We start from the raw sequence: 10,711 nt of genomic DNA, 5'->3' as shown, positions 1-10,711 counted from the left end.
GAACAATCTAAATGTTACAGCAACAAGCGAAACAAAATTGTGTCTACACCAGCGACATCCCTGTCTTTCGTTTATCCACCACAGTGGGACTGCTTCAAATTCAAAGGGGTTTTATAATGACTGCCGGCTTCATCTTGGGTGCATCCGTTTCGAAAGCTAAATTGCAATGGCTTCTGAAGACGATGAGCAAAACAACAACAATGTGAAAGCAGGAGCCAACGTTTCGACAAGTGTACTTGTTTTTCTCATCGTCTTAAATTTCCATCTCCCGCCTTCCCCGTGTTTTCAATGGCTTCTGAAGGCAGACGTAAACTTGGGAGCCTTCTGAGAGAAAGCTGCTATCATTGCGTTAAATGGTAAGCGCTAACTGTAATGATGCATTCTAGTAAAAGTTTCCCGCTAGAGTGACGCAGTATTCTTGACTATGCAGGCGGCAATATGGAATCCTGTACTTGCACTGATTGTGAGGGCTTCAATTAAGAGAACGCCGTGAATGTGTACGAAACGCAGTAATTTTTATATATTCGTACAACTAGCTATTATGGTGCACTGAGGAATATGGAGTCGCACGATAGACGGTACACAGGTTGACCGTTTAAAACAGACTGATTAGCCATAAACAAACCAAATCCTGACCCATATAACATTTGGTTACAAAACGACGCTGGCACTGAGGCGCAAATAAGTTATACGTACGCAACAGTTGTGAGCAGTAAACGCATCACTTCAAAGATTTCGTGTTTCGCATTCCTCTCTGTAATGGCCTGTCAGATGTCGTGAGCGCCATCTATTTGTTGAGGCCTCCATGCCACTCGGACGCGAGGGCTAAAATATCTCTCTTTTGCAGGCCGCCGCACGACAAACCTCTCTCGAATCAACACACGCCTGCAGATCTAAGCCAGGGTGCGAAAGGCACCAGCATAGGTGCTAGTGAACACCAACGGGAGCAGCCCAGGGACAATGCAGCCGAGCATGCGGAAGATTTGTCATTGTATACCCCCGATGTTATCTTGTGTGAAGAGTATTCGCCTCGCCCTCGAGATTCGTCGGCAGCCGTTAATGTGAGTGCCACTAAATCGGATGGAGAAGTAGCTGGAGTACCAGAGGCGGACGCAGGCCCATCACACCGTGTCCCGAGCCTATTCGGTAGTCAGAAACAGACCAGCGGACCAGGGAAACCTAGTGCGGCAGCCACGTGTGTCGAGGAAGTTGACATGGTTGAGTCATTTCACGATGACAGCGACGATGACGCATCGGACGAGGAGGATCGACGCTCGAGAAAAGGTGACGACGAATACGAGGTCGAGGGGCATTTGCGTTCACCCTTGAGATGGGGTGCTCAGGCCATCGGGAGTCCCGCGAAATCCGTGCAAGCGCTGGAAATGATGTCCACCTCGTGCGCATGCGCCGAGCAGAAGCTCCGAGTAGCTGTTTATGAGCAGCTTTCCACCGTGCTAAGCATGGAGGCAAAGTTGCTGAGGGAACAGATGCGTAATGAGGTCCGCAGAGGCAGGCTTCTCGAAAACCAGATGAAGAAGGGCCCTCTGCGACAGAGTGATTGTGCACCAGTCGGTTGGACCGCCGCTCCAGCAACTGACACAAAGGCGTATGTGAAAGACAGTAAAGCGCAACACAGCAGCTCGGTGGCCACTCAATGAGATGCATGTGGAAAGAGTAGGCAGCTCTCGTTACCGCTGTTCGCGTATGACTGCTACGTGTGTGCGGCCATATGCCTCTAAGCTGGGTGACAAAAAAAAAAACGTTGAATAATAAAGTGTGGAGAATGTATGGTAAGACTTTCGTGGTCGCAAATTCTTTGTATAATGCCTAGAAAAATTCACGCAAAAATAAGTCTGTGCGTCACGGACACCATTCTTTGTTTTGTTTTTTGCAGGCCTATAAATAGCACACAATCGCAAGACATTTCTCGTTCAGCACGTGCCCCGGACAGATCATCGGAAAGCTAGCCACGATGGTGAAATGCGACCCGCCGCGGTTGCTCAGTGGCTGTGTCGTTGGGCTGCTGAGCACGAGGTCGCGGGATCAAATCCCGGCCACGGCGGCCGCATTTCGATATGGCGAAATGCGGAAACACCCGTGTACTTAGATTTAGGTGCGCGTTAAAGAACCCCAGGTGGTCGAAATTTCCGGAGTCCTTCCTACGGTGTGCCTCATAATCAGAAAGGTCCTTTGGCACGTAAAACCCCATAACTTTTTAATTGTGAGATGCGGAATTGCATTGTCCTGTGAATTATACGCAGTTTTCCCCGCCAATAGAGACGGAGATAAACGGGGTGGGAAAGGCAGGGAGGTTAACTGCAACAGATCCTGGTTTGTTTCCATGCACTTGGGATAGAGTAAGGGGAAATAAAAGACAGAAAAGAAAAAGCGGAGACAAAAAAGCAAATGCACGAAAAATAAATAGGGGAGGTTGGGAAAATCCGTGAGAACCACAGTCTCTTTAATAGGCCACCCGAACGCCAAAATTTCAAGAGTGCCTTGGCCGACTCATGGTGTGACGACTGCATAGGCCGGCGTTCCAGCACAGATCTGCTACGAAAGCGGCCGTTCATCAAGACGAGCCAGCGTGGTCGCGAGTGACTGCCGGTCTGCGCTGTATGGGGGACAAAGGCAAAGAACTTGTTCAATCGCTGCCTGGCTGCCGCAGTGGTCACACGCAGCACTATCTTCCCTTTTGATGCGGAAAGCAAAGAACTTTATTGTAAAAGCGACGCCAAGCCACAGTCGAAATATTTAAAGATCCTAACCGGCGGTGAAAAAGAACTACATGCTTCCACGTTCTCTTTTACTTGGCCTTATGTTTGTCCGAAAACAAGAGAAATAAATTGCGACGTGCGAGTGCATTAGCTGTTCTGGTTCTGTTCTGCATTTTCCACTGGCCTCCTCCCTCACACGCGGGCGTGCCTTACGCAAGCAAATACGGTATCTTGCTTTCCCCTCTGATCTGGCTCTTCCTATTTCGGATGAGCGATTGAGAATTGTTCATTCCGCGCAGCTTATGGGCTTGCTCGCATAATTTTCACTTTGGTTGCGGCAGGATTAATGAGCACGTGACAAGAACAGATTCAATTTGAATGCAGAACGCAGAGCACTGGTTCCTTTTTTCTATTTGTCCTCAACTAGTGGTTAACGTCTTTTACATTTTATGTATTCTGATTTATTCTTTCGGGCTACTCTATTCTTGGCCAATCCTCCATAAGGGTATGCGACTTTTCCACATAGTGACAATTAACCTACTCGGTCCTCGGAGCTCTGAACTCAACCTTTTACTTGTGATGACTTAGAATACCAGCTGTCAGCGCTTGCTGAGGGATTATTTTGTAACTATATGGCAAAATTCGCTTTAACGATGTTGAAATTGAGGTGACTAGCGCCAGGGCAACTCTAGCCCCGTATGCTACTAAAACACTTACAAGAATCCTGAAGAGGACTTGGCGGAGTAATTGCTGAATGCTAATCCGCTTGAATATTTGCCTACACGCGAAACAATATCTTTTACAACGTCGCGCTTCAAGAGGAAGCTATTAGCTCGGGTGCTCCTATCTAAATACACGTAAAAGGAGAATTCGTTTTTCTCGGTAACCACTGCACTAAATTTGACGAGATTTGTTGCATTTAAAAGAAGAACTTAAAATCTAGTGACTGTTGGTTTCGAATTTCTTATTTAGGTTGTGATATTTTAATTGAAAATTGGCGAGAATGTAACATTTTCAGAAAACGAAACTATCAAGTTTACAACTCTGTAACTCATCAACGAAAAATGATAACACAATTATGTGAAATGCATCCAATAGTACATCTAAAGCGGACAAAACTGATATGTTACACATGAACCTAAAAAAAATGTAATAACATGTAAATAAAGCTTTTGCACAACCCTTGTCTAAACAACGTAGCACGTTCACGTAAGATGTAAAATGATATATCGAATTTGTCCGCTTTCAATGATCTAATGGATGCCATTCACAGAACCGCGATATCTGGTCTTGATGCAGAGCTATGAATGCTTAAACTTCGTGTTTCTATTTCTTTTAAACTTTCGAATTTTCGAAAATTGCTTTTCACGATGGTTTTCGTTAAATGTCCATATCTTCGTTTTCGTTACTGTCTTCCGTATGATTTTCGTCCGATGCCTCTTCAATCCAGACTTGCCGTTGTTGTGCCTTCAAAAAATGGCACTTACCCATTGTGGGGGATGGGCCAAGAATCGGGTATAGTTGTACGTTCAGTTAATAGCGAATAATAAAACAGTCTATAAAAAGGTGTGACTGCGAGCAGTGAGTTTCGTGTAATCGAGCAGAGACCAGATAAATGGATGGTGAACTTTAAAAGAAGAGATAAGAAGGTCGATTGCAAAATGTTGTATTAGAGTATAATTTAGAATACATTTATAGGCCCTGTTGTTATTGCCGTTCTTCTTCAATATATGTACGGCTGCTGTCTCCGGATGAAGCAAATTCTCTTACTCTTCTCCTACTTTGACACGAGCCACGTGTTGAGGCAACAATGACAACAGCAACATATCGAATATGTTCGCGCTCCGCATGGCGCCGTTTACGTTATTCAGATCGCGGGAGAGTCCTGCTTTCGACGAGCCGTGCCAGTGACATCTCGTGTATATGTACAACGTTGTCCACAAACGGCCAGGATCTGACAAACCGTAAAGTGAGGAAAATGGTCAAACGTGAATCTAGCAGAGGGAGTAGCTGCACGCATCTCATAAACGACGCTATCGCATCCAAAACACTATGGGTGTAAGAAAGTTGTAAACGTGACTATATCGGTGGATTAACTGCACGTGACATGTACGACGCCTTTTTAGAGTACATATACTCTATGTGCTCCTAACAGTGCCTCCTTCGGAGGGGATAGTTGCACTACAGCACTCCAATTCCAAATGGAGTAACTGCGTTCCAGGAGGATACACATACACACTTTTGGAACATGAAAACACAATGCACGCAAAATGTACCAACATCTTTACTACGAGGCGCTCAAATGAGGGATCACCAGCAGTTTTTGCGCAGGCGCGAGTAAGAGCGGGCGAGAGAGAGAAAATCTGGGGCTTTTGCTCCTTGAATGTACGTCTGCCTAGGCACTACGGAGGAGGTTTCTTAGCGCGTGTTGTATGCGTTTGTCGCCTAGTCATGCCGGCATTGCGCTGTGCGGTCGAGTTTGTTAACGCTCCACCGCTGGCTGTCCACGCGATGAGGCAGTGGGCGCAGACGCCACATTTGGTGATCGCTATGTCTGAAGGGGCAAGGTTCTGACTGCTGTTGTATAAGTCGCGGGTCGCTTTTTTCGTCGCGACGATAGATTGGATTTTTTACGAGCACTGTTCCAGAGGAGGGCACATGTAACCGGCAAGCGGATGCCTCAGGATAGCTTAGTAGAACTTGTTGTTGGGCGAGTTGGTAGATATTAGCGAATATTGTTTAACTGCGCGAACAAACGAACCACAAAAACAGCGAGGGACAAGGACCCGTCCTTGTCCCTCGCTGTTTTTGTGGTTCGTTTGTTCGCGCAGTTAAACAATGCTCGCCTCAGGATAGCACCTGAGGTTGTAGTAAAGCAGGCAGCGCAAGACACGGTGTGGACAGGCAAAAGTTCCACCGGTTTAAAAGGAATTCGAAAAGCGTCATTCCCTACTTCCACACCCTATACCACCAGATCAAAAAGCTATAGCACAGCAGGTGGCAGCTGGTGTTATTTCTCACAGCTCTGAACAAGCTAGGACGGCTGTGCAGGCGTGTAGACGCAGGAAAACGCCATCCCTGCGAAGATGTGTGACGGTCACACCAGACAGTTTGTAGAGTGTTCAGTGGGCGTGGTTTACAATGTGTCCTTGCCTTGTTCTCGCTGCTACGTAGATGGACCGGGAGGTGTGCTTCTAAACGAGACTTGGTTAGCGGGAGTACAATTTACGATCAAGAGCGACAGCGTGATGTCCAGGTATGCGCTGCACGACGTGGCCAGGCGCTGGATTTTAAAAACAGCGCAGTGCTTAAGCCCTTTAAGGACCTTTACGTGCGTTTGTTGTTTCAAGCGCACGAAATTCTTTTAAAAGGCAATAATTGTCTTAGCGCACCGTCGATTAGCCTAACCAGAAAATAAGGCGCATATCTTAGAGGTTCTTAGAATGCATTATAACTATCAGAATGTGCCAGTGGCATATTGACAAGCAAAGTTTCTTTATTTATTTTTCTCCTGACCTTTTCTAATAATTTTATTCCATTCTTTACACACATCCTGCACCACGCTCCTTTTCATTATAGATAATTTTACGGTTGCTTTTGTTGTCTTTTTGGTGCTTATAGTGCTTTACATGCGTAGTCTGTTATTTTCCTTACGTGTTTTGTTTTCGTTGGTTTTGCTTTCTTGCTGTGTTATCATTATTTTTCCCCTTTTAGTTTCTTATATAGTTTCCAGCGTGCCGGCATGATAGTTGCAATTGGCGTTAGCTGCCGGCCGGACGTGGCTCCTGCTTGTTTTAGTGCTTTATAAACTAACAGCCTTAGTTGTTCTTGTGGAGGTTGGCTACTCCTTTTATGTTTTTTTTTTGCTTCCCGTTTGCTTTTTTGTATATTAAAGCGCTAGCATTAAGAGTGAAAAAAAGAGTGTATCTGTGTGAAGGTGTGAGAAACCGGTCACGTGATAGAAGCAGAGAAGGGACGGGAGAGCATAGAAGAGCGTGTATATGCGTGTGTATAGCTGCAACTAGGAAGGTAGCTGACGCTGCTCGCAGGCCACAGCTGGCAGGGGTCCTCTCTCTCTCGTTTGCGACCCGGCCATGGTTCCGAGTGCTATCGCTTCCCGGCCACAGTTTCGCATCCACGCGCGCGAAAGGGCGCGAAATGTGGAACCGCGGAAGTCGGTGGCACGCGGAATTAGCGTCAGGCTAACCAGTGGCGTATTGCTTCCAGTTCATCTGGCTACGCTGAAGCACGGACGCTGCCTTCGGTCCGCGGCGCGTTGCGGCCAAAGTACGCGGCCACTTTTCTTTCTTTTCCATTCCTTGTGCCACGCCGTGTTTTTGTCGCTCGACGCGCGGACCACGTTTGAAGAGTTCATCTCCCACGGCTCGTGCGATGACGCTTGTCAAAAGTGAGTACCTACTTTCTGGTTGTATTCCTAATTCGAAAAGCTGCCTTTTTTTTTTAGTTTCAGGTACACACACTAGGCCTCCGCTTCCAGCGCACTCCAGCAACGTCCCTGCGCCCTGCCGTGACCCAGACGGATGACGTTCATCGCCTGTCGTGCCGCGGCTGACCGTCTGTACACTTATGCTCCAGCCGCACAGCTACTGGTTTCCTGGCCAATGACGACACCTGCGCGACCCGCCCTGCAGTACGTCGACTGCGCGTAAGCAAATCCGAGTTCTTCTGGCCCGTGCCGTGGCATTGTGCTGACGAGCGCTTAACACAACGCCTCCTTGTCGTTTCAGTTCCCCAGCCTTTGCCATCAGTCTCGTACGGCGGATGTTCCTGCACCCTGACGTGTCCCAGAGGAACGACGTTCATCGCCTGTTGTCCCACGGCTGACCGTCTGTGCACTTCTCCTGCAGCCACACAGCTACTGGTTTCCTGGCCAATGAAGAACCCTGCAGTACGTCGACTGCGCGTATAGGTAAATCAGAATTCTTCCGACCCGTGCTGCTACGGTGTGCTGACGGCTAATTAAGTTGTTTTTTTTTCTTTTTTGTCGTTTCAGTCTGCAACCCTTGTATTGACATCCGCCTCCCCTGAAGATTTGTCCCGCATGCGTAGTAGGCCATGACGTCCAGTGCTCATCGTAGTGCGGCAAGCCTTGCTCACGAGACAGTTCGTCACATTGCTACGCCCGCTGACGTTGAGCTGTAGGAAAAGTCCCTCTCTGCCATTCTCTGTGCTGCCTCGATGACGCTGCACAACTACGGAGTCGTGACGCGAACCCCGATCACGACATCCCTGTGAGAGTTCTTTCCGTCCGGTAGCTGTATCATGGCCGTTCGATAAAGACTCGTATTCATAGCCCCTGACTCTTTGACGAGCATACAAAAACAGTTCCATGTAGCATGCTGGCTCATCTGTGGTACACTGCTCAGTCAATCTGTAGGTTGGTGCACGTTAATTCACATCGTGTGCTCTCATAATGGTACGCTGATGCTGGCTCGCATTGTGTGTGTGCGTGTGCGTGTGCGTGTGGTACGCGCGTGCGACTTCGATCACTTCATCTAGTTGTTGGCATATATTTAGTTGGGTGCGTTTCCAAAATCCTTCCAACTTTGGCTCGGGGAGTTCCCCTTAATTGAAGGGCGTCCAGTGGTCTGTGGCCCTTGCCTCGTCACCTTTTCTAATCTAAGGGGTCTCTGTTCGTATATTTTCTCTGTCCATATCTTCCTTGTTTATCAAGTTATTCGTAATGGCTAATGCGAAGCATCAGCGTACCGTTACAAAAAGCATACGGTGTGAAGTAAAGGCAATAACACATTTCCGCTAGCTTGTGAGCATCATTCGTATCCGAATATCCTTTGAAATAGTGCTGGCATGGCACCAAGCTTATATTCAAAAACCTGTCTGCACTCATTATTCATGTTAGCGCTAAAGCTGCGTACCACTACACAGCCAAGAAAAGCAGATCCTCGACCTCCCTTCAGCAAGATTGGACATTGATCGGACGCCACCACCGCACGTGGCTGCGATGTTAAGTCTTGATCACTGTTTCATCACCGTTACTTTTGTACTTCACTGTTCGCTGTCCTGTGTAAATTTACCTGCTTACATCCACTTGTACTTTTCTATAACATGTACTTGCTGTACAATATTCATTGGAAATTAATGATGACAATATGTACTTATTGAGGGATGGCTCGAAGGCCCATAATAGGCCTAATAATGGACTTAATAAAATGACGAAGGTGTTCTTCAGGAATATTTCCCATGTGTGAAGAACATTGTACAGTTGTAAACAGTTTGACTTTTTCTAATGCATATTCTTGTCAACTCGGCGTTCACTGGAGTTCTATGCGAATTGAAATAAAATTTTGGACATAGTTCCAGAGTCGATAATGCAGCTTCTGAAATGTCTTGCACTTGAAATGCCTCGAGAGATTTTCAGCTTACTTGCAGCATGCTAAAAAACGGAAGACACTTTGTCGAGACTAAAGTGTGAAACGGCGGAAGCCTGACATCATTGCCAATGGCGATTTGTTGCGTCAGAAACACCACGGAGGCACACAACTCGTACACGGTTATGTGAATGTTTGTTTATTCAATGCCTGCAACGTCGTTTACGCATATGTCTATCGTTTCGATGCCTTCCGAGTCCATTATTTCAAAGCTGTCATCTGGGAGGATGTCGGCTTGCAGCTCATGGCCGGTGAACTCCTTGAGCTTTAGTGGGTCCACATCCAGGATGGCTGCTTTGCAGCGCCGAACTGTTGCAGCGCCGTTTGTGGATCAGGAGGAGACGCGTCTTCTCTGGCAGTGTCGGGGTGTAGTTGGCCATCCTCATCATCCACTTCGCTCGATTGACTCGTACTTTCTCAGCTTGCCGCGCCAAGATGGCGGTCACGGCGCTTCCGAGCTTCATTTGCCTTGGTACCCGGAGATGCAGCGAGTCGCTTCAAACGCATTGCCTCTCTTGCGTTGGCCCGTCGTGCCCCTGGACTCTGTGGTGTCGGACGCGCCTCGCCGCCCTGATGCATGCGACGTATACGCTCAGCCTCTCTTGAGCGTCGCTTGCGCTCAGCGGCTGCCGCACGTCGCGTGTTGGGACACACTGGTTTGGCAAGACGAAGCATCCTTCCCACACGATACCTCAAAGTAAACTGCCGCCAGGGCCGCCGCACCACACCCAAGCATACGGTCGCCTTGCGACAGTGACGTCAGGCCACACAGCGCTCAATCGGGCGGCCACTTCAAGCGCCTGACGACAGTGACGTCAGGGCGCACCGTCGAACACACGGCCGCCATGCACTCGTGCCGATGTGATGAGTCATCCCAGTAGACGCCCAGTAGGTAGCATATTTCCATATTTCCAATTGCTAGTAGGTACAGCGGGACGTGGCACTTGCGTAGGCCACGGACATATGCGCGCATGCGCGAGTAAGAGCGGGTGCGAGAGAGGAAATGTGGGGCCTTTTGCTCCTTGAATATACGACTCTGCCTAGGCACTACGGAGGAATTTCTTAGAGCGTGTTATATGCGCTTGTACCTAGGCGCGCCTGCAGAAGTCGCGGGGCGTGGTAGTGCTGAACCGCAAGTTGGCGGCTCGACGCAATTATATTTACACAATCGTGTTGTTTGCTAATGAAAACAACATGTCACTATTTCGCATTATTGGCGGCGCCTCCAGGACACCAAAGCGGCAACGGGGACATCAAAGCTAGACATCAAAGCTGCGCGCGCCAGGAGAGTATAAGATCGGCTGTCCGCTATCGCGGACAGCCAATTTTTTATGCGAACACCCCCTGGCACGTTTCGGCCTCCGCAGCCCCAACCCACGGGCCACCCTGCTTCTAGCTTTGATCCCCCCGCTGCCGCTTGGGTGCCCCGGAGATCCTGCGCCGCTTACTTTAATTTAACCTCAGGTGCTCTTCCGAGGCCTCGGTTTGCCGGTTACATCTGCCCTCCTGGAGCAGTGCTTGTAAAAAATGCTGTCTATCTTCGCGACTAACAGAGTGACCCGCGACTTCTACAACACCAGTGAG

At 48.4% G+C, this 10,711-nt stretch overlaps 1 protein-coding gene and 1 long non-coding RNA gene across 3 annotated transcripts in view; both read left to right on the top strand.

The window, feature by feature from the left end:
- LOC135921277 (uncharacterized) overlaps positions 1–1,794 on the top strand; it is an 8,760-nt gene extending 6,966 nt beyond the window's left edge. The window contains exon 3 of the mRNA XM_065455601.2: positions 848–1,794. Coding sequence (XP_065311673.2) covers positions 848–1,658 — 811 coding nt within the window. The 3' untranslated portion in view covers positions 1,659–1,794. The remainder of the gene's footprint in view (positions 1–847) is intronic.
- Positions 1,795–6,805: 5,011 nt separating this feature from the next.
- LOC135921253 (uncharacterized) lies at positions 6,806–9,060 on the top strand. 2 transcript variants are annotated; one of them, XR_011514949.1, is made up of 4 exons: positions 6,806–7,125; positions 7,183–7,383; positions 7,466–7,641; positions 7,732–9,060. It is a non-coding gene; the product is annotated as an uncharacterized lncRNA (long non-coding RNA). The 2 variants fall into 2 exon arrangements; XR_010570505.2 differs by having other exon boundaries at positions 7,466–7,647.
- The last annotated feature ends 1,651 nt before the right edge of the window (positions 9,061–10,711 follow it).

Source organism: Dermacentor albipictus, chromosome 5 (assembly GCF_038994185.2).
Source record: "Dermacentor albipictus isolate Rhodes 1998 colony chromosome 5, USDA_Dalb.pri_finalv2, whole genome shotgun sequence".
NCBI classification, from domain to species: domain Eukaryota; kingdom Metazoa; phylum Arthropoda; class Arachnida; order Ixodida; family Ixodidae; genus Dermacentor; species Dermacentor albipictus.
The sequence above is the reverse complement of the archived record's forward strand: the minus strand, read 5'-3'. Positions and strand labels throughout refer to the sequence as shown.